The sequence below is a fragment of the Apus apus genome, chromosome 17, assembly GCF_020740795.1.
Source record: "Apus apus isolate bApuApu2 chromosome 17, bApuApu2.pri.cur, whole genome shotgun sequence".
NCBI classification, from domain to species: domain Eukaryota; kingdom Metazoa; phylum Chordata; class Aves; order Apodiformes; family Apodidae; genus Apus; species Apus apus.
Window position 1 is genome coordinate 9227404 of NC_067298.1, and position 23151 is coordinate 9250554.

Genomic DNA, 23151 nt, shown 5'->3' on the forward strand with positions numbered 1-23151 from the left:
TAGAACCCTGTTAACTTGCCAAACCTGAAGACACAGCCAAAAAAAAAAAAAAAAAAAAAGACCATTGAAACGACTGCTCTGTCGTATTCGTCAGGACTCCGCACGCTGCAAAGACAAGCAGCGGGAGCGCGCAGCGGGAGCGCAGCACGCGCGGCCGGCAGCGGAGCGGAGAGGGGCGCGCAGGGGCCCCCGTCCCTGCGCCGGCTCCAACCCGGGGCTGCCGCGCCGCGCCGCCAGGGGGCGCCCTCCCGGCGGGCCCAGGCACAGCGCCCCCCGGCGGCCCCGCCCGGCAGCGCGGAGCAGAAACGTGGGGGCCAAGAGCGCGTGGGGTCCCGCCGAGCCGGGAGCCCTTCCGCAGCCACCAGAAAACACCCGCCGCGCTCGAAACCAGAGAGAACCGCCTCCTCGGCATGTGCCGCCAGGCACCGAGGGAGGGGCACTATTTATAGGCACCGGTAACTCTGTTCCGTGTGGGTTTTCCTATGGGGCTTCAAAGAGCAGGTAGGATGTTTGTAGATCAAGGCATCACGTTCCTGACGCAGGGTTCAGGACACCGACAGAGAGTACTTTGAGTTGCAATCACTTTATAAAATGACCAAAAAAGTCTGCCTAGTCCATTCTCGCCTATCTACCCTACCTGTGCTGGAATTTCAGCCCATCCTCATCTGCAAGGGTATTTTAAGCAAGAAGGTATATTTAGAATCTGGGTTTTGGACAAGCGCTTTATCAGGTAGAGGATTTCAGCACAAAGTGTTCCCTTGCAAACGTGCGTGAGTCTGCTGAAAAGTCTGCTTGGAAAACCTTTATAACCCATACTTTGACGACGCAACGCTTTTGATACTCTTAAGTTACCTTCGTTCCTGTAGGATTCCCTTATTTTCCAATAAAAACATTCCTCTCTAACCAATCATCTCCGACTAGGTTCATCACACGGAGAAAACAACATTCAGTAAAACAAATACAACCTCAACTCGCCTTGAAAGAGAGAACCCTTGTTAAGTAGCAGCCTGAGCAGCAGCAGCGGCGGAGCTTACCTCTTCAACTGTCAGAGGCATGCAGATCCGGTACTCCTTCATGAGCATATTCCCGCTGCCTCCGTGCGGACCAGCAAACTGGGAGAAAAGTGGTAATTTCGGCACGATGCTCACGACGGAAACCAATCAGGGGGAAAAATAATCAAGCCTCTTTCCCTGTACTCGCTTGACAATGTGTTCACCAGAGAGTAATGCGACCATCCAGGAAGGCTGACCCAGCAAGAAGCAAAACCAACACAACTGCTCCTTTCTTCCAGTTCTTCCTCCTTCAGCCTGCGATCATGGGAATTTCACACACAGCTCGATACGCGCTCCCCAGCCTCCCAGCCCGGCGCTGTGGCTACAAAGACATCCGTCGGAAGTGCAGGCGAACGGCAGCCGCTCGTCGCTAAGTCAAGACATGCCTGGGGCGGCGAGAAGAACAAACGAGCCCAAAACGTGGCTTTCACCGCCGCCGGCAGCACGTCGGGCGGCAGGAAAGATGAGATGCTGATTTCCAAGACAAAGGCTTGCTTTCCCCCCCACCCTCCCCTTTAACGTTTCCTTCCACCGGCTGCCAAACGCGGCTCCCCCCTCCCCACCGCAAGGCGGCTGCGGCCGCCGCGGCTCCCGCGGGGCTGGGGGCGGGCAGCGCGGCGATCCGGGGCCGCGGGTTCGCGGGCGCGCTGGGGGCCGCGGGCGCGGTGGGAGCCGCGGGCGCGGAGCGGCGGCCCCGGCTGGGGCGGGAGCGGGGGGCGCGGCTGAGCTCGGCGGGGCGGGCTGACGGGGCCCGGCCGGCAGCCCGCGGGGCTCCGGCGTTGGCAGAGCCCCGCGGCAGAAACCGCAGCTGTAATTAATTCAGCCGCCGAGACTCGTCGATTTGAGGGGGGAAGTTTTGTTGCCCGAGGTGCGAGGAAGCACCTTGCAAAGCGCTGAGGAGGCGGGGGAAGAGGAGAGAGCCCCGCGCCCCGCAGCCAGCACAGGATGTGGAGGCCTCACCCATTTCCCTTCTGGTCAGCCCTTCGCTATCAGCCAGCGGATCCTGCAGCACAAACACCACTCTTTTTCTTTTTTTTTTTTTTTTTTTTCCATTCTTGTTGTTTTATCAGCTATTTACTTTCAAATGCCACACAGAAAGTTCAGTGAAAAAAAAAAAACCAACACAAAGTGCCTCCTTCCGAGTCGATCAACAAAGGCAGCACCGTTTTGGGAGGACTTGCATTTCGCTCCTTAGTAGGCAATTTGTTAGTTTAAATCGCTTTTTAATAGGCTTGGGTTGTGTATTGTTTCAGAGGAATTTGCCCGTTGTGAAGTTACAACTTGGTATGCACAGGAACCCAAATCTGAAGCTGGCTGAGAAACCACAAGTGTTACACAACCTCAGGTAAACCATAAAATGTTCACACTGCTGCTTCTCCTGTCTTCCAAGTGCCTGTAAAAACATTTATGGCAGAGCTGCACTGTGGCAGGAATAGGAAAACACAAGACACTGTCCAGACAACGGCAAAATATACATCTGCATTTAAGTATAAATTACTTGCAAAACCAGAAGTGGTTAAATACCACATTCGGGACAGTTAAAGGTGAATTCAGGTCCACAACGGAATGTGTGTTTCATAACAAGAAAGAGCAAAACCCCGCAGATTTTCCTTGGTTCTGAATGTGCATTTCAAAGCTATGTATATCATTCCTATCCCAGAGAGGACACAGTGCCATCTCCTGGAGCTAACAGCATCACTTTTCCATTCCACTGCAATAACGGCACAATATTTCACTCCTGCTGCCTTTCCAGCGAAGTGCAAACACCCACAGAAAGACACAAAAAAATCTGGGAGCTGTTTCTCATCTGGGTTTTCAGCTGAGGAATGAACAATGTGGGTAATAAGACTTCTATCTTAAATCTGACAACAGCCACTTCTAAACATCTGAGCTACAGATGTCATTCATAATGCTGGTAGTACATGTTCCTGACGCTTTTATGCAAAATAGCCAGAACAAGGTGATACCTGTGATATTGCCTACAGGTGAGAGACACCCGAATTCACTTCTAAAACATCTGCTTCAAGTGATTTGCTAATTAGCATCTGACTTTTAACTTCCCTGAAAGCCATCATTCCCAAACGATTAACTGTAAAATTATTGTGAGCTAAAAGAATGAGATTTTACCATTCAAAACAAGGAGTTAAGCTCTGTAAAAGTTTGAAAATGGCCAGTTAGCAAAGAGCAACTCACACACTCTGCTAGTTGTGTGTGTTTTCAACACTTAGGTCAATTAATAACTAAAAGTGATTAAGGATAATGAATAAATTCTGTTACTGGACTTTTAAAATCAAGTTTGTGTTCAAACAGAAAGTTACTCAAAGTCTATGGTCTGTGCTAATTGGAAAGCACCTATCAGACACAATTGCACAATACAGTATTACAGCTCTGAGTTCACTTAATTGGATTACTCTGAATTTATACCAGTGTAGCAGATGTAGTAACCCAGTCTTAATTCTGTAAGTAAAACAGTTATCTCAAGTACTCCTTTGCCACATTAAGGTGTTGTCACATATGCACCATCTCCTGAAGTAACACAGCACAAAATGTAATTTCTTTGGTATTCCTTTTTTTATTATTTTTTTTTTTCTGGGACTCTTAAAATAACATCCAAGGATACAGGGCATTCACTGGTCATTATTTCTTCCTCAATTGCTTGCAAACCTGAGTGAGTTTCTCTCAGTTTCTCCAGGGAATGACACCTCTGTAGGGTATGAAACTGCTGGCCCGGGAGATGACCACTGTCTACAACCACAACGGTTGCACCAACATCTCATCAAACATTGATGGTGCAGGATTCCCTTGAGCTCTTAAAAACAGCGTCTCCTACCTTCTCAACTGCAGTAATGGAGGGTGTTTTGAGTGTCTCAGTGCTGGGACGTGACACATGGACATCACCACAGGGCAATCACCAGCTGCCGCGCCGAGCCCTCCCCTGAGGCCACAGGGGTTTGGCTGCCACGTTATCACGGCACCGTCCTCTCACCATGTGGGGAAACGGCACAAACACACCGTCCTACCGGCCCCTGCGCCCTGTGGCCCTAACGAGGGGTCAAGCTCTTCACACACGAGCTGCGAGCAACGCTGTGGGAACTGTGCCCTAAACCCAGGTCCCTGCCACAGGGAAAGCCGAGGGTGTGAGCAGGCTCCATCGGGCAGCCGCTGTCCCGCCCCGGTGCCGGGTGTCCCCTCAGCCCGGGTGCCCCCTCATTCCCAGATCTCCCCTCATTCCCGGGTACCCCCTCATTCCCAGATCTCCCGTCATTCTCGGGTACCCCCTCATTCCCAGATCTCCCCTCACTCCCAGACCTCCCCTCATTCCCGGATCTCCCCTCACTCCCGGATCTTCCCTCATTCCCGGATCTCCCCTCATTCCCGGATCTCCCCTCATTCCCGGGTACCCCCTCATTCCCGGGTACCCCTCATTCCCAGATCTCCCCTCACTCCCAGACCTCCCCTCATTCCCGGATCTCCCCTCACTCCCGGATCTCCCCTCACTCCCGGGTACGCCCTCATTCCCGGATCTCCCCTCACTCCCGGGTGCCCCCTCACTCCCAGACCTCCCCTCACTCCCGGGTGCCCCCTCATTCCCAGATCTCCCCTCATTCCCAGACCTCCCCTCATTCCCAGATCTCCCCTCACTCCCAGACCTCCCCTCACTCCCGGGTGCCCCCTCATTCCCAGATCTCCCCTCACTCCCGGGTGCCCCCTCACTCCCAGACCTCCCCTCACTCCCGGGTGCCCCCTCAGCCGAGGACACGTCCCCGCGCGCCCGCCCCGGGTCCTGAGCCCCACGGGCTGTCTGGGCAGCGCCTGCCCGGCGCACGGCGGGGTCCTTCCGCGGGGCTGCCCGGCCCGCGCCTGCGCGCAGGGCCCGGCTGCTTCCGGTGCGCGGGGCGGGGGGCGCGGGGCCGGGAGATGGCGGACGGCGGCGCCGAGCGGGCCGATGGCCGCATCGTCAAGATGGAGGTGGATTACAGCGCGACGGTGGACCAGCGGCTGCCCGAGTGCGAGCGGCTGGCGCAGGTGAGGGCGGGGGGGAAAGGCCGGCGGTGCGGACGGGCTGAGTCATGGCGCGGGGCGCGCTAGGCCGCGCTCGGGACGGGCGGCGCGAGGTGCAGCCGCCTCCTGCCGCCGCACCGGGTGACAAGAAGGGGCTGCACGTCGCGCCGCCCGTGCCCCCCCCCGCCACCGGGCCGGTGCCTCTGCTGGGGGAGAGCAAGGAGTAGGGGCTGCTCTGCAGGCTCATGGGCAGAGTGTGCGAGGGTGGGCGGGAGGGAGGCGAGATGTCGGGGAGCAGCTCCCGGGTGAGGGGATGACAAGGCCCGATTCCCCCAGAAGGGACGTGCCACTTGCTGCGGGCAGCGCGGCTGGGCAGACACGTAGGTGCTTCTTCATCCCAGGGCAGTTGTGGCCACGGCTCCCTTCCTGGCACTGAACCTGCGTCAGGTTAGACAAGCAGCGCTTTGCATCCTCCCAGCTGGGTTATGTACGTGCCTCTAAAGACTGGAAGGGAGGGCCAGAGCCATGGCAGGCTGGTAGAGTGGGTGCCTGGCATCTGCTGAGCAAACATATACATGCACCCAGCTATAGACAGCCACAGAATGTCCTGTTGGTGGGTTTGTAGAGATAATAATGCACGTGGTTTATCTTGAGGGCTCTTCTATGAACTTGTTCAGTAGCACAGATATTCCTACACATCTCAGACTTCAGATTATACAGGTTAGATTTGCTGTTGTGTTCTGTCCCAGGAGACACCTGATTATTTACATCCTGGAAATGCTCTGCTCGATCTGATCCAAATGTTGGACTCTGTAGCATATTGTAGAGTTATGGAAACAGTAGCCTTTGGATAAGTAGATTGCAGCTCACACTGTGTTAAGACTGTATTGCATGGAGAGCAGGCACAGGTGTTTTATCCCACAGGCACAGCTCTGTGTAGGCACAGACACCACGTTTCATTGCTGCATAACACGTACATTTTGCAGCAGTAAGAGCACATCCTTGACAAACCACTGTATATAGTTTAAAATACTTCACTAGGGTAGGTGTGTTTTAGAAACAAATTTCCTCTTTATTGTTTCTAGTTTTCTAGTTTTTAACTTTTTTTTTTTTTTTTTTTCAACGGGCTGTTACAGATTCTCCTGCATTCATGGTTTTTTACAGGATACTTGCTAGGAATTACAATTTAGGACTAAAAGTATCTTGTGCTGTCTTTAATTCTGCTTAACCAGGACCAAAACCCAAAAATCAGGACTATCGTAATTCCATGTAAAGCATGGAGTATTTACTTTCTGTAGTAATTACGTGGTAATTAAGATGTGATGAATGTGGATAAAAGTAACAGTAAAACCATTTTTTGCAAAGGTATCTAATTGCAGATCTGTTCTCACGTAAAGCTTTTGGTGAGGAAATAAACCAGGCTTCCATCTAGCTGAGTGTATGTCAGCTAACCAAACCTGTCTGAAACTTGCTGGGTTTCTCACATGGGACAGACAACTTACAGCATGTACTGGTACCTTCCCAGTTTAATCTGTGTGTACAACCATATATTTAAAGTTAATGGAATCTATGTGTTGTTTTTTTTTAAGAAATGGAATACTTAAAAAGGAGTGTGCAGACTAGTCTGTGTTTTTTACTTGCATGAGAGTTAGAGCTTCTCTCAGTTAAAACTGAGCTGTGTTCTTCACTCATGTTGATAATTCTTTACCTGTCACATTAGGAAGGAAGATTGCAAGAAGTAATTGAAAATCTTCTCTCCTTGGAAAAACAAACACGGACGGTAAGTAGGGTGTGGTGGGCAAGGTTCCTGCTGGGTGGCCCCAAACACCTCCTCCTTCCACTGCATGAAAGTCCTGAAGCATCCTCTTTGTTGTTCTTTTCTTTAAAAAGAAAATCAGTGGGGCTAGATGGAACCTTTTCTTTTCCCCTTGGTGTAGCAGGAGTGCAGGGGACAGAGGTGTGCAGGTTGTTAACCCATCACTGACATGTTGTTCATTTGTTCCAGGCATCTGACATGGTCTCCACATCCCGGATATTAGTTGCTATAGTGAAAATGTGTTATGAAGCTAAAGACTGGGATGCTCTTAATGAAAATATTATTCTTCTATCAAAGAGAAGAAGTCAGTTAAAACAGGTGAATTTAATACTTGGAAATAAAAAATGCTTCTATTTGGTGCTGTGTTATGTATCTGATTCCCCCTTGTGTGCAGGGACTTCCCTGGTGTTGTAGCATGTGCCTGAATGTATTGTAATTAGCTTTGGGAGACACAGGAACAATAATGAGAGTGATGTCTGGAGTGAGTCTGTCTTCAGCTTGGGCCTCAGCTCTGGGTGGGGCCTGGGGACATGGCTTCATGCTGGACTTGCTAGAGTAGGGTTAATGGTTGGACTTGATGATCTTGAAGGTCTTTTCCAACCTAAGTGATTCTGTGCTTCTGGTCCAGTTTGGCATTCTTGGCAACACAGCTGTGACTTTTTGCTATCTTGCATACCAGTGCTTTTAGGCAGCAGTTCGTCTTCACACTCATCTGCAGTCTGTGCTGGAGACACCACCTGCATTTTTCATGGTCATGGGGTGTCCGTTAAACAGAGTTAAAGCAATTTCTTGTGATCAGACACTCTATGCTTCTGAAACTGTCATGCTGTGGAATGCAGTTCTGTCTGAGAAATCATCTCCTGGGGTAGCTGAAAGCACTTGCATTGCAGAAGGAACAGAGATTATTGCACTGTCTGTTTAGACTGACTTAATTAGAAGTTGGAAACAGGTAATTTTATTGGTATTATTGATTTAGGAAGAAAAAAAGACCTATTTTTTAGTGTGCAGAAGCATTAGGAATTTTTATAAAAGTAGAGTGGCTGAAGACTTGGGAGTATTTCAGCTGAGTTTTCTTGAGGAAGAAGTTTCTAGAAGTTAAATTCTGGTTTTGTTTGGGGAGTTTTAGCTTTTGGGGTTTTTTTTAGGAGTAGGTATTTTAATAATAATTGTAACAGTTTTGTCAGTGTTGTTACCAGAAGAACAATACCAATACCTGTGCCTCCCACTGTGGTAGTGCCTGTTTGGGAATATGCAGAGATGGAAAAGCATCAGTCAGGAATAGTTACCCCTCTTCCTTCCCTTGCTGAAAAATCTACAGGTATCCAGCGTGATTAACTGTGTCCTGCCTGCTTCTGTTGAGATGAGCCTCTTGAGTGTGATATGAAACAATTTAATACTTACCTCTGAGCGTTACAGTATGAATGAGTTTGAGAAATCTAAAAACACTGTTTTTTTCCTCTGTTCTTGCACCAGGCAGTTGCCAAAATGGTCCAGCAGTGCTGCACTTATGTTGAGGAGATCACAGACTTACCGGTCAAACTGCGCCTGATCGACACGTTGCGTATGGTTACAGAAGGCAAAGTAAGGTTTTGTTTTAAGACTGAATGTCTGAAAGGTAGAATAAAAATGTTCACCTTCTTTAAAAGCCTAGCTTCTTAACATTGCTTTTCCATCCTGTTCAAATAAGAACAAAAGTAATTTTTAAATTAACCTGAGAAGCCAAGTGTATTTCTTTCCAAACGGTATTTATCAGATTTTGTATGGAAATATTTTGCTGAAACACTGGTTATGTGGATGTTTTATTAATATAATTAGTAGTACATTTCAGATACAGAATATATTACATTATATTACAGAATACGTTACATTATTTTTCACTTTTAAAAATGTTATGTATTTGAATTTGTTAAAGAAGTGGGCAAGTTTAGTTTAATTTCTGCTGCACTTAGCAAGGTGTTACTTACTGTTACATTAACCAGAAGGTGATACCAAAGCATTATAGCAAGGTAATTGTTTACATAATATTCCTTTTGCTTTAAGAAACAAATGGTCCTGGATCAAGGCAAATTTGTATTTATGTTAGAGCTTTTACCTGTTCAAAGATAGTCTAAATTATTAGTAATCAAGTGTTGTTGATTTATGCTGGTTAGGAGTGAGCAAAATGAAGCAAAGGGTAGTACTTAGTACCCATTAACCCTTTAAGTCTTAACTTGTCTGTTTCAGTATATTTTAGCAGATGAAATATCATTCATTCACAGTGCACACCCGTTTATGTTTACTTTTAAAGAAGAATAGACAAATTTAGACATTATTTCATAGTTTAATTTGGTCCAAATACTTCTGGTGTGTCAGTTATCCAGCACATTTTATCTGTGTATGTTGTGGATACTATCAGTATAGGGTGTGGATACACAAGGAATTAATTGGTTGTATGAAAGCATCATATGTCTTAGTAGGGTTGTGGTCTTAGAATTTGCACTCTTCTTCAGAAAATTCCAGTGTTTAACTTACTTCTGATTTCAGATCTATGTGGAAATTGAACGTGCTCGCCTGACAAAGACACTGGCAACAATAAAAGAGCAGAATGGGGAAGTGAAAGAGGCTGCCTCCATTCTGCAGGAATTGCAGGTAACTCACCATGGAACTTAAAACTGTCAGCAATAATAATAAAGTCTGGCTGCTCTTAGGTTACTGTTTAGGAGCTTCATCGGGTGTGTCTGCAGAAATGGGTGGAATTAGATTAATTGTTATTGGTGAAAGTGTAATTCAGTTTTAAATGCTTTTGTGAGTCTCATGGTTAGGTTACATAGAATATTTCCCATTTGGAAAACAGATTCCAGTTCTCTGGGCAGTGCATTTAGTTTAGTGGTAGTGGATTCTTCTGGTTTAAGTGGGGGCTAGCATTTAAAATTGAAAAACCTTTTCTCCATTTTAATTTGCTCTGGTTTTTTAGCTGTTTTTTTCCTGTTGTTTTGTGTCCCCCCTAACAATCTCTCACTTCCTGCACAGTTAAGACTTCACTTGATTTGATTTTGACAGTGTTAAACAGTTATATTTGCATTTTAGGTGGAAACCTATGGTTCAATGGAAAAGAAAGAACGTGTAGAATTTATCTTGGAGCAGATGAGACTCTGTCTGGCTGTAAAGGACTACATTCGGACTCAAATTATCAGCAAAAAAATTAATACAAAATTTTTTCAAGAAGAAAACACAGAAGTAAGTCATTGGAGGATTTCTCTTCCCCCCACCCCCTTGCCAATTTAAGTACAACATTCCTCTCTTCAGGTCCAAGTATATTTGAATCCCTCTGTTTTCTGTTATCTGGTTGAATTTAATACACGTGATTCATGGAGCTGTATATAAATTTCCCGTTTGATACTTTCAGAAACTAAAGTTGAAATACTACAACTTAATGATTCAGCTGGATCAGCATGAAGGCTCCTACCTCTCCATCTGTAAGCACTACAGAGCCATTTATGACACTCCATGTATCCAGGCTGAAAGTGAAAAGTGGCAGCAGGTAAAAAACCATCAGATGCAAAAAATCTGTATTTTCATGTAGCAAATAGCCATTTCATTACCAGATCAATTTACACAAGTTAAATAGCTCATCATCTCTTGTTCTTATGGTTTTGAATGGCTATATTAACAAATTACTTAGTTGAAAACAGATATAATAAAGCTGATTTCAAATGAATATTTACAACTACCATCTTCATGATACTGTCTTTGAGATCTTGAGAATGTCTGTTTTTTACTAGTGCAGAAATTACAAACAGCTGTGCAAGTGTGGTCTAAATGATACTGTTGTATGTGCAGTACAAATGTTACATGCTTGAAAAGATTTTTTATACATATATTTTTAAATACTAGAATTTTAGTTAACCTGAATCAATTTAAACGTATCCCTGTGAAAGGGTTCATTTCTGCAAGATGACATCAATTTTCACCATAACATCTTAATAGCCTGAGCTCAAGCCTTTTACATGTTCATTGCTAAGATCTGTGAGCAGTGTTTTTAGCTCCTCTGGTTAATGATGGGGAAAACCCACACTCTTTCCTCTTGTACAGGCACTGAAGAGCGTTGTTCTTTATGTTATCCTTTCACCTTATGACAATGAACAGTCTGATTTGGTGCACAGAATTAGTAGTGACAAAAAGCTAGAAGAAATCCCCAAGTACAAGTAAGTATTCTTTCTTTGAAACAATTCTTAGATTTAAAGTGTCTTTCAAACTAGCTGTGCAAAGGAAATCTGTTTCTGCTGAGTCTGCCACAGGCATGTCAGAATTTAATGCTGCATGAAAAATACTGCAAAATGTTCATGATTGTGCAAGTTCTGCTTTAAATTGAATATCTGTTTATAAGAGAAAGATCCTTCTTAGAAACACAAACCTGAGCTGCCCTTGATAGCATGAAGTATTACAGAATATAGTCATGAAGAGCAATGAATTTGAATGGTAATAAAATAAAACATTTATGAATTATTTATTTGATCTGTTTAAGTATGAAATGAGCCTTATTAATACAGGATTGTAAATCAACTTTACTAAACCACTTAGAGACCTCCTAAAACTATTTACCACCATGGAACTGATGCGATGGACTGCCCTAGTTGAAGAGTATGGGAAAGAGTTGAGAGAAGGATCCCTTGACAGTCCTGCAACAGATGTTTTTGGCTGCACAGAGGAAGGTGAAAAGAGATGGAAAGATTTAAAGAACAGAGTTGTGGAACATGTAAGTGTGGCTGTCTTTAAGCATTAGTTTAAGCATTCAGTGCCTCCTCTAAAAATGCTTTTTGCTTTCCATATTTTAGTAACAAAGAGAAACAAAAAAGCATGTAGGAAAGCAGCACATAAGTTGTCTTTTCCTTTCTGTTGTATTTTCAACATTTTATTTGCTTGTATATCCTTACTATAAATGGGTATTTGGCACAGTTGCCAGTAAAAAGAGCATATTGCACTCAAATGGTGAGATTTAGCATTCACATTTCAATAGAACAGAAACTTGAAAGTCTTGCTTTGTATAAAATTAATAATTGGTTGGTTTCATTACTTAATAAATTATTATGCAGAGACTTTTATACCTTTTACAAGCAACAGAACTGTTGGTTCACAACTCACTCGTGTACCTTATGCTGGATTGCCCTTAGAGCACTACAGCTCCTCATCTGCTTTTAACACTGACTTTTATATTTTTGCAGCCTGCTTCAATTATATTTTGCACATAACCCTCTACTCTGAACACTTTCATTCCAGAATATTAGAATTATGGCTAAATATTATACCAGAATTACAATGAAGAGAATGGCACAGCTCCTGGATCTGTCTGTTGATGTAAGTGTTGCTTTGCTTGCCCTTCTTTCCTAAAGGGTGTGGGAGTACACGTGTGCATGTGTTTGTGGCAAAAATGTAAGTATTCAGCAGAGTACTGTTCTCTTTGAATTTGAGTTTTCTTTTTAGCTTAAAAAGCTCTGTAAGTGATGCCATAGACCATCATTGCATTGTTTTACAGACAATGCAAAAAGACACAACATTGTGGAAATATACTGCTTGGTACAGAATTCTCAGGGTTTTTCACTAGTGCATTGATGAATGTTCATATTGTATCTCTAGATACCTGTCTTCCTGTTATCCTTGCATCTCTCCTAGCTTCATCCATAGTCTAATTCCTGATTGTGTTACTAGTGCTTTTCAGCTCTTACAGGAAGAAGAAAGTGATAGGGAGCATCAATGGAACTTTATTTCATTGGGTTCTTTTTATGAGAAACAGTGTGAAAGTCTGTTGGGAGTAATAGCATTAACCCAAATATTTGTCACTTCACTAGTCAATATGAAGACCTGAGTGTATTTTCATACCTTTACGTGAGTTTGAAAACTGGTTTTTAATCCAGGCAGAACTAAATTTTATGGTGCTTGTGCCCATAAGGCAAAAGCTGCTCTTAAAAATTAATTTATATTCAAGTTTTCATTTAAATGCTGAAGCTTCTTGTCTTAGGTTTCAGTGTTAAAAAGTTCTTGTCAATGGGTGATTAAAACTGACATGAGATACAGGGTTTCTCACCTTTAAATGTCCCTGTTGGTTGCACTTCAGGAGCCTGGGGTGAAGTGATCTTCCTGTCACCCCCCCCTTTGTGTCTTCAGGAGCTTTCTAAAGAGATTCATACATCAAGGCATAGTGGTGTTTTGAGTGCAAATGAAAAGCTTTACCCTACTGTCTTTTAACTAAATCTGCTCTTTACCACGATCTCAGAATAAACATTCTTTGTCAGTGCTCAGTAATTCACAAGGATTTTCCTTGCTTGTCAGAGACTTGTTCTGATAGCTGTGTAGCCAAGTACTCCAGAGTGTAAAAGTCTGTTGGTGTAATATATGAAACTCTTATTTTCATGAAACATCATCAGATAAAGGTCAAATGAAAAAAAGTTTCTAATAGATTGTGCTAGTATCTTGCAGAGTGAACATGTGTGCTATTAAAGGATAGTGTTTTCTTCAGTACAGGATTGCTGAAAATTTTGTTCCTTGTGCTTTAATGCTGTTTGGGAGGAATTCTGATGTTTTGTAGCTACAAATGCAATTTTCTTGACTTGAAATTTTCTTGAAAATGTTATTTTCTTGACTTGGTGCTGTTTATCTTTGCAGGAATCGGAGGAGTTCCTGTCTAACCTAGTAGTTAATAAGACCATCTTTGCTAAAGTAGACAGGCTGGCAGGAATTATCAATTTTCAGAGGCCTAAGGACCCAAACAATATACTCAATGACTGGTCTCACAAGCTCAACTCACTAATGGCCCTAGTTAACAAAACCACACATCTCATTGCCAAAGAGGAGATGATACATAACTTGCAGTAAGGTGCCTCAATAATCTCAGTGCTTTTAAAGAAGGCATTAAATCTTCATTATAAAGACTATTACTACAGTGTGGATATCGTTTCTTTTGTCCCTGTCAAGCCTTCCTGGTGTAAAATTTAGAACATAATACTGAAATTCCTGTTGACAATTAAGTTCCCTTGATTATTAATTCACTTGTTAAATGTTTTTGCTACAATTGGTGAAAAAGTATAATAAAACTGTATTGCCTGGATAATCGTGGTCTTGTGATTTCTCTTTTCTCATGTATACCTTTATCTGTCTAACACATAATTCTGTGGTTATTTCATTACAGGACTTTTTGAGGCTGTGATTGAGAGGATATACTGTAAATAATAAAATCCTAGGGTTTCACAGTAGCATGCATGGAGGTAACTTATGATAATACTGTTTGACCAGAATTCTGGATGTTGATGCTTAAGAATAATGCTATTTCTTGTCACTTGGCACTACAGATAGACTTTATTAATTGATTCTGAATTGACTGAGAAGTAGTTACAGTTTGTATTGGCTACAATACAATTATTGGCTTTAATGTACTTGTAATGGAGGGAAGCTGTGGACTTTTCCCCATGTCCCTCTCCTGTTTTTTTAAGAAAGTAAAATAGTAGCACAAACGGTATAGTAAGAATCAATGAAACTTACGTTGAATTTGCTTTGTTTTTGAATGATTTTTAATGCTAGCTACAGCTAACTATTCTGTTCATAATTAATGAGGTAGAGACTGCAATTGTAAATGATGTATTGAGTTGTATGTAAATCCTGTCTCTTTAAAACCACACCAAACTTCATTCAAACTAACACTCTTAGCACAGGTAATTATCATATGAATACACAGTAAGTCAGGAAACTTTAGGCTGTGATTTTGAGTGAGGGGAGTCTGTGAAGGGACAGGGAAAGATGAAAGCTTGGAAGCAGTAATTTGCATTTGAAATGTAAACTTAGGACATAGCTTAAAGGAAAGCTGGGAATGTGATTTAGGAGGCTTTATCAAGCCATACTAATCTAGCTCACTGCATTTAAGTAACAGAAGAACAAGGGAAATACCAGTGAAGGAAGGGAGAGGAGCAAACTGTTCAGAATGCATAGAATGCTTCCCTTCTAACTTCCTAAATTTCATTATAATCCATTTATATGAATTGTGTAAAATCTTGGCACAGCCATATCTGAGAATAGGCTGTGCTGGTATTTGCAAAGCCAGCCTTAGCAGCATAAGTAAAAATTGGCTGCTGCTAGGATAATGAATTAAGTAACTTCTGGTTTGACCTTGTTAGCAGCAAAATTCAAACTTCTGGAAACTGAAGCAAGAGGTACCAGAAAGGGGAACAATGGGACATCAGGGGACCTGGGAACTTGCCTTTCCCTCTTCTTATAGTAAACCTTTTCCTTCTGTTGGCACATCTGGTCTGGCATCTACAACCCCAAGCACCTAAGCTTATGGACTCTGTGACTTAGACCAGATGAGAAATACAGGACCTGTTTCCCCAGGCAACTCTCATTTCCTTTTTATCCTACAGTGGAATAGGTCAGCAGTTCCCTGGCTGTACTTCCTGGGGTTCTTGTGGATCCTTCTCCCCCTCTCTGGCCTAGCTATGCCCTCTCTGCTGCCTTTTTATTCATTTAGAGCATTAATTTGTTGTAGAGAGGAGATGGTTTCTCTCCCCTTGCAACTACCTTTTGCTGTCAGCATTGGAAAGAACATGGAAGTACTCTTACCCTTCAGTAGTCCAGGTATCTCCTTAAAACTCAATTCAGAAGGATTGTGAAGTTCCACCACAGACCCATCAAAGATCCACAGTGGTTGAGCTTTTTTTGTCTTTTGGTCTAAACTAGATTGTTGTCCTGGCTGAGTTCACTTACACCTCCTTCCTCTTGCTTTGACAACATCCTGCCCAAGGTGAATCTCCTGTTAACTCTGTCCTCAGGGGGAAAGAGCAGCTGGGGTGCACCTAGTACTTGGTGCCTGCAGCAAGAACCCCTCAGCATTTGCCTCACCACACATCAGAAAGTTAAAAGAGGAGTTTTGAAACAGAGTTGTAGAATTATTAAGGTGTACGGTATAAGCCCAAGTGAGTGGAAAGGAATCTATTCATTTAGCCTGGAGATTTTTTCTGGTGTTTTGTTTTTTTTGGCAGACTACTAGTAATGAAAATGAGTCTATATTGAGTCTCTCTGGAAAGGTTGCAACATCCAGGTTGCTGGGAAAAAAGACAAGCTGTAAACTTTTGGTGCTAGTTCATGTCAAGAATACAGATCTATGTCAGGTAGAACTCCATGAACAATTGGAAGGTCAACATAAAGGCATGTCAGCTTCTTAAAAAGATGCACTGAGATTGAAGATCTTTGATCTTGACAATGTGAGATGAAACCTTTGTGTTAATCTGAACTTTCTAGTTCCTATCTGCTCAATGTACCCTCAACATCTTATTGCCATTTACTTCTCAACTCTCTTGATTTTGTGGATCAAAGGAAAAATGAGTAAGAATGAGTTTGAATATTACTTGCTCTAGAAGCTGTATGTGTTTAAAGAGTCCACACTGAGGAAATGTTATCCTTGGATAGTTATGAAGTAAGATTAAAGTTGAGATCATCTGTTCATTAGAGGACTCTGGAGGAATTCCAGGGGAATTTTCATGCTGGAAAATCAAAACTTGCTATTCTTCAGCCTAATCAGACATTAATGGCTGCCTAGAAACAGTTTGCTTTATTGTTTAGCAAGTCTAAGAATTACTGTTGCTATCTAACCTCAGGTTTACCACCAACTTGTTTGTGGCAGAGGGTAAACCACTTCTGTTAGTTTCTCATGATTGCTGCTTCTGAGGGAGTTCAGGGATTTATAAAGGTCCAGTGTGCTAAGACAATAAAAACATTGCTTCTATTACTGCAATCATTCTGGAACCTCTGTTGGGAAAGGTCTCCTGTTGTTAAGTTTCTCAGAGGTGAAAACTGCTCAGTATACCTGCTGGGATGTTAGGCTCTGGGGCCAGGGAGGCAATTTGGCACTGAATGTATTGTATTATGTACTTATTATTTTTATATGCTAATTGTAATGCTTTTTCCTGTATTCTGCAGTTAGACATAATGAGTGGAGCTGATTGAAAATCAGGTTTTCTGTATTATAATTCAAGAAATGCCAGCTTCCAGAAACAGGAGTGAACTTTATCATAGAATAGAAATAGAGTTTCTGAATTTCCTGTGAAAGCAAAAGTCTGAGGAGAAAGGAAAAAAAGCAGCTGTGTAAGTTTGAAATAATTATAATAGTTTTGTTTTGAAGATGTAGGAACCAAGCTATAGCTGTGGTTCCAAGTTTGCAGCTCATAGGTGAGCCAGGACTCCAGGGCTTTTTGGCTACCAGCTCTCCATTAGCCCTGAGGCAAGTGAAGGTTTCTCGAGTTCTCAACTCTTCCAGAATCTGTGCCACACCTACCAGAGCTCTGCTCAGATCTCTGCTTCATGGCAGGGAGCCTAGCAGCCCTGAGTGGCCCCAGGTTTTCAAACTCCTGGTTTCTGGCAAGGAGCCTAGATTCTCCAAGGACCTGGGCATGGCTCCTAGCTTCACAGAATAGGGAGAAGCCCTGTGAACAGTCAGGATTTACTGAATCCTGACTCAAAGGCAGGGGGACTGGATGTATTAGTGCCTTCCTTCCAGTTACAGCCCCTGGGATGTTGGGCTTTCTAAATTGCAATTTTCAGATATGAGGAGATTTTGAAATCTTAAATGCAAAAGTAGAATTGAATTTTGTATTGCTGCATTTTTGGAGGTGTTTTGGGTTTTTTTGTTTCAATCTTAGCATTATTATGAGTCCCTAGAAATATCACTGTTGGGCTTTTGAGGATCTGAGTCCTGTCAAGTCTCATGATGCTGAGCAGAGATTCATTGTTTTTTTCCTATCTCATGCCTCCCCATTGTGCCTTTGGCATTTCTTAACATTTGCAACATATACTGTTGCTTTTCATCTGCTCCCAGACTCCATGTGACCACCAGTTCCTGGTCTCCTTGAGCAGAAGAGTGCTGCAACCAGTGCAAAACCTCACATTCCTCAGCAGAAGCCCAGTACTGTCAGCTTTCCTCTTGCCACGAGATCCCATTTGTGAGCTTAGCACGTGGGGATTCCAGGAATTTAGGAAGTCTGGACAATTCTGGAAATGCAGGCCAGCATTCAGCATGTAACACGTTTCTGTGCCCATTCCATGGTGAGTGAGGACATGGCTTGTCAACTCAGCCTGTACAGTGAATGATGTGATTGATGTGTACCTGTGAATGATGTGTTTGATTGCAGAGGTCAGAATCCAAAATTGCAGCTTCCACTGAGGTAATACACATCAAGGAGAAAGAGACATAGCCCATGGAGTCCCTCCCCTAGTAGCAGCTAATCTAAGCTTATTTCCTTAAATTATCCCTTAGTACTGTATTGAAACATGCCAATAAAAGCCACAAGAAGTCTCTTTCTTCCCATGTAGTGTGTAACTGGTTGCTGGTGGCACACTCTGCCTCCTGTTGCTGTTAGAAGTGGCTCTGAAACGAGAGTTTAGTTGTATTAAGGTCCTTTGGCTTTGAGATCTCAACCCTTAGGCCAACTGCTCTATGAATTGCACTTTGAGCAGAATTTCTAAGGTTAATGAGTGCTTGCAGTCCAAATTTGGTTTGGACTAACAGTCCTCTTTTTTTCTGTCTGGTTAAAAAGACCATGAAAGAGCTTGGAGGGGGAAAAAAAATACAGTTATTCCAATCTTGCAGGCTCAGTGGCAGTACTTGAACAAAACAGTGCTTGGCAGTCAACCCCATCTCAGAGCTGCTGGCTCCCTCTGTGGCCTCTGGCATGTCCACTTAGGGTTTCTGCAGTACAATTAACCAGTCTACAAAATACTGTAAAACCTACTTCATATGGGGGCTAAGAGGTTTAATTTAAGTAAAAAGATCATAAAAAGCAGTGAGTTTAAGGACACAGTCTCTATATTGTGCTTTATACACAGCACTTTTACTGAGATGGGGTTCTCCTGCTGCCATAGGCCTTCCCTGGCTCTTTTTCTGGGCTGTTTCTACACTGCTGAGTTGCCATCTTTTTACAGCAGTCTTTGCCTTTCAGTACTTTCAACCTAGGAACTTTCAAACAACAGAGACAGATAGCAATAAAAATGGTGTCTGTCATTGAACAAAAAGAATCACAGAATCACCCTGGTTGGAAAGGACCTCTGAGATCACCAAGTCCAACAACCATCAATGTAACTCAGTCACTAGACACATTTTTTTTCCTAGCACAGTATAAAGAAAAGCCATCAGAAGAATTGGACTCAAAAGTTCATGATAGCTTATGTGAAAAACAAACCCAGCAAATTTCTCTCTCACCCCAAATTGAACTCCAGAGGATATATGCACGTTAATAAAAGATATACACACATAAAATTAATTATGTTCTCCACTGCTTTTATTTTCTAAAAAAAACAACAGAGAAAAGTTATCAGTAATACAAAAGCTCGCTAGGAATGAAACACAACCAGCCTCCAAAATAAAAGGATGAATTCCACTTCAACAACCTGGACCTAACGAGACAGAAAGTTGGTTAGATCCTAAACATGGTTCATGTTCATTTGGTTCCCCGTTAACTACCCCATTCCTTGCACAGGGCTCATGTAGAACACTTGGGAGTCACACACAGCACACCCCTCAGGCTGACTGGAGATGGGGACCAGCAGAGGTGGCCTGGAACAGGCTCCATGGGACTGTTTCTGTCCTCCTGAAATGGTGTCTCCTGGGTTGAGGCTGGGACCAAACCACACGCTGGCACTGCCCCTGCTAGGGCACTGGGGCAGTTAACTCTACTGTATTTATAAAAGTAGATTAAAAAGTGGACTGATTTAAGTCTGGGGCTGCAAACACAAAAGGATTTCTTTAGATGTATTTCCTTCTGCATTTACATTTTTGCAAGGAGCTCTTTATAAATGCATTATGATGAATATTGAAAACAATCTTGGGCACAAGTACCTTCTTGCAGTTGCAGTGCATCAGAGGCTTGGCTGGGGGTTGCTCTTCAAAGCGTTAGGAGGCGTTCAATGTAAATTTGAATACAAATGTAGTTAGGAAAATCCAATACTTAAATGATCTGGATAATTATTTTAATTAAAGGAGAAGGAAAAGTGGTTTGTTTTTTTGTTGTTGGGTTTGTTTTTTTTTTTTTAACAAACGCTGGAACCTCTTTGTTGATAAACTCTTACCATTAAGATGCTGAAGCCAGCTGCTTTCCCCCCATTTCTCGTGCCCGCTGCCCCTGCACAGCCAGGGCACCACCCGAACCCCGAACCCCCGCCGAACCGGCACGGGTGTTACCAACCGATTGCCAAACATCCCGAAAACACAGCTGGGAGGGAAGGTTACTCCGTGAAAACAAAACTGCTACGCAAAGCAGCTGCTGGGACCCCTGCGCAGGCAGGATCCCCTCTCCAGCCGCCCTGCAGGAGCAGCGGATGGAGCTGGGAACCACGAGGAGCGACGGCAGCGGCTCCATCCCCTGCCGCGGCCCCGGGCCCTGCACCTGCCTTCTTTTAACTTTTTACAGTAGAACAAGCGTAAGAATAAGGAGGGAAAAAAGCGTTTTAAGCGGAGGGGAGCCCCGTCCAGCAGCGGCGGGACCGCCTGGCCCCGGGCGGGCTCCCCATGCCCTGCCTCCCGGGGGATGCTCCCGGGGCGCCGGGCAGCGACACGGCTCGCAGAAACGGGGGAGGAGGTGAGAAAGAAAAAAGAGAGAAAAGAAACGCAAAACAAAGCCAAATGGAAAGAAAACAAAACATCAAACAACAACAAACCCCCAAAGCCCGGGTTGCCGGTTCGCAGCCCCAGCGGCGCGGCGGTGCCCCCTGACGCCGCTGCGCTGAGAGGGGCCGGAGCCCGCCGCGGTGTGCCCGGTGCCGGTGTCTGGGTGCCGGTGCCTCCCGGTGTCGGTGCCTCCCGGGGCCTCCCGGGGCCGGCCCGTCCCGCCCGCAGCGCCCTCCGCCCGCCCGGCCGGCCGGGAGCGGCGCGGGGGAGGGCTTTCCCACAATGCTTTGTGGGGACGTTGACAAGTGGATCCAAGATGGCGTAGAAAGTAATGACAGGTAAGTCAGGACTTCCCCATTCGCCCCCCGCCGGGGCCGAGGGCGGCCGGGTCCGCTCGGAGAGGGTTCCGGGGAGACCTCGGGGGATCCCGGGTGCCCCGCAGCCGGTCGAGCGGCCGCTGAAGGGCTGGCGGGCGGGCCGGAGGCTGAGCGGTGCCGGCTGGAGAGGGCCCTGTGTCTGCGGAGGGGCCTGCAACGGCAGCCGCTCGGGGGCTGTTTACGGGCAGGCTCGGCCGGAGCCCCGCGGCTGCCGCGCTCTCCCGGGGGGCCCGCGGGCTCCGGCGGGCGGGCCGGCGCGGCCCTGAGCCCGGCCAGGCGGAGGCAGGCGTAGGGGCCAGGCTGGAGAGCCGGAGATGCCTTGCCCAACCCCGGCTGCCCCTGGCTCCGGGGGGTGCTCCGTCAGGGGGGACGGCGGGGGGATGCAGAGGGGTGGGAGGCAGCTTTGTTTTTTGTACCGGGTGGGGCAGCAGGGAAGGGCTAGCGACAGCCAGGAAATAACAATAATAAAACAGAAGTTAAAAAAAAAAAAAAGGGGGAAAAAAAAATGGAAAAGGAAAAAAAAAAAAAAGGGTTTAGGTTGGGTTCGCTGAAGGATGGAAAAATAAATTGAAATAATTCAACAGCTGTTGTAAAATTAACCCTTGGAGCAATGGAGGGCTGGCAGATAAGCTTGTATTTTTGTTTTCTGCAGGAGTCTTTGTCAGGGCTGAGTGACTAGAAGTTGGGAGGTCTGACACAGATCTCGAGATCACCTTTCATACCGTGCGACTGATCTGAAACTGAAAATAGGAGAGCTGATACTGCAGGCTGTGATTCAGTCCTCCCAGCAGAAACTATATATATATTATTAGGGCAAATCCCCAAGTAGGGGAGGGATATACATTACCCCTCCTGGGCTGGGTCGTGTCCTTTCGTTAATTTCCAGATGAGTGAAGTTATTTGGCTTCAGTGCATTGTTAGTCAGACTGTTGTTGTTTGGTTCTAGTAACATGATTAAACAGATCATTGATGGAAATTAAGAAATAACTGCAGGGAAGCAGTCGCAAGGTTGCTTTCCAATTAATGACAAAATGAGTAAGAGGCAATGAGATAATAGGATTTTTGCATTATCAGAGGTACAGTGAGCTTGAGATGAAGTTTTTAAAAAACATAGTATGTTTGGCTTTTCATTGGATAAAAGGTAATTCAGTTGTAAGACACAAAAAGTCCTAAAAATTAGTATCCCCATCGACGGAGTGCATCATGGCTTATCTTGTTGGGATGGTTTGAATTGTTGGGGTCTTCTAGTGTTGTTGTCCTTAATTAATATTATAATTGAAACAATTGAAAAAGTGTCCCCCTGCCCTATATTTATTTTAGAAAGGACATGTTCCTTTGTAAAAATGGAAAAAAATAACCAGATTAAATGAAGCAAAGCTTGGCAAGCTTGCATTATTTTCCATGACTGATTGGTGGAACAGGGAGGTTTTAAAATTATGTGTTTTAAATTCAGTTGTTTCAGTGCTTTTGAGTCACAGGAGATTGTGAATGAAAACTCTGTTTGTTTTTTTTTTAATGGCAAAGCTTGTTTGGGATTGCCTGGGGATGCTGGGCAGTTTGCTGGTCCTCTGTAGTGAGGAGCTGGTTTTGAACGTGCAGTGGAAACTTACATGAGGGGAGGGTGTACAAGTGACAACCATGTTCCCCTCCTCAAGATGCAAACTGGGGGATTCAGTCTCAGATAAATCCAACTTTAGTAAGCTTGGCTTTCACAGCACAGGATTTGTGAGTGGCAAAAGCTGAGTTAAGCTTTTTTTTTTGTTTTTAACTTGAATTAGCAGAACATTTTTTTCTTATTGGTAAGTGAGGAACATTTTATGCATCATTACTGATGAAACTGAGTTCTCTTTATAGTTTCTTATGAAAGCAGAAATTATTTTTTTTTCCCTAGCTGAAATCACATTTCTGTTATCACTCCTCACCTCTGTGAATTTTTTGTGACTTATGAAACATACAGAGTGTGTGTTTCCCGTCCTTTATTTCATACAAACCCTGTGCCTTTTTCAGTGAGCCAGGTGAACTTTTATATGAAAAAGGCCTGGTAACTTTGTAATAGCTGGTTTTGGGATTTTTTTTTTTTTTTTTTTGGTGAGGTGTGGTTTTCTTTCTTGTCTTCTGTTTTGTTGTTGTTTGTTTGGTTTTTTTTTAGGTTGTTTCTGTCTCTTCCTAGCAGACTAACAATTAAAGGGAGATGTGGAAGCAGCACCTTAATCTGTAATTTGTCCCAGTTCTGCTTCCTGATCTGTCATGGAGGATCCTTTCTGTTTGTGACATTGCATTGATTTC

General features: G+C 44.3%; 3 protein-coding genes and 1 long non-coding RNA gene across 6 annotated transcripts in view; 3 read left to right on the top strand and 1 right to left on the bottom strand.

The window, feature by feature from the left end:
- Positions 1-1605, bottom strand: part of PITPNC1 (phosphatidylinositol transfer protein cytoplasmic 1) — a 77725-nt gene extending 76120 nt beyond the window's left edge. Inside the window, exon 1 of the mRNA XM_051635288.1 lies at positions 1035-1605. Within this exon, the coding sequence (XP_051491248.1) occupies positions 1035-1082 (48 nt within the window). The 5' untranslated portion in view covers positions 1083-1605. The remainder of the gene's footprint in view (positions 1-1034) is intronic.
- Positions 1606-4406: 2801 nt separating this feature from the next.
- Positions 4407-4853, top strand: LOC127391969 (uncharacterized). Its single transcript, XR_007891152.1, has 3 exons — positions 4407-4467; positions 4683-4718; positions 4773-4853. It is a non-coding gene; the product is annotated as an uncharacterized LOC127391969 (long non-coding RNA).
- Positions 4854-4916: 63 nt separating this feature from the next.
- Positions 4917-13954, top strand: PSMD12 (proteasome 26S subunit, non-ATPase 12). Its single transcript, XM_051635266.1, has 11 exons — positions 4917-5078; positions 6775-6834; positions 7060-7188; positions 8344-8451; positions 9394-9498; positions 9937-10086; positions 10256-10390; positions 10942-11054; positions 11431-11605; positions 12127-12204; positions 13510-13954. Exons 1-11 carry the CDS (start codon positions 4971-4973, stop codon positions 13717-13719), a joined length of 1371 nt encoding a protein of 456 aa, XP_051491226.1. The 5' UTR covers positions 4917-4970; the 3' UTR covers positions 13720-13954.
- A 6826-nt stretch (positions 13955-20780) lies between these two features.
- Positions 20781-23151, top strand: part of HELZ (helicase with zinc finger) — an 84390-nt gene continuing 82019 nt past the window's right edge. For 2 of the 3 annotated variants that reach the window (XM_051635255.1, XM_051635256.1), the window contains exon 1: positions 20781-20826. The gene's annotated coding sequence lies outside the window, so the exon portion shown is untranslated. The remainder of the gene's footprint in view (positions 20827-23151) is intronic. The other variant, XM_051635257.1, reaches the window with a different exon arrangement.

Coding starts and splice junctions, on each gene's coding strand:
- PSMD12 (XM_051635266.1), top strand. CDS start 4,971: ATGGCGGACGGCGGCGCCGAGCGGGCCGATGGCCGCATCGTCAAGATG. Junction 6,835..7,059: donor TGGAAAAACAAACACGGACG/GTAAGTAGGGTG, acceptor CATTTGTTCCAG/GCATCTGACATGGTCTCCAC. Junction 7,189..8,343: donor GAAGAAGTCAGTTAAAACAG/GTGAATTTAATA, acceptor TTCTTGCACCAG/GCAGTTGCCAAAATGGTCCA.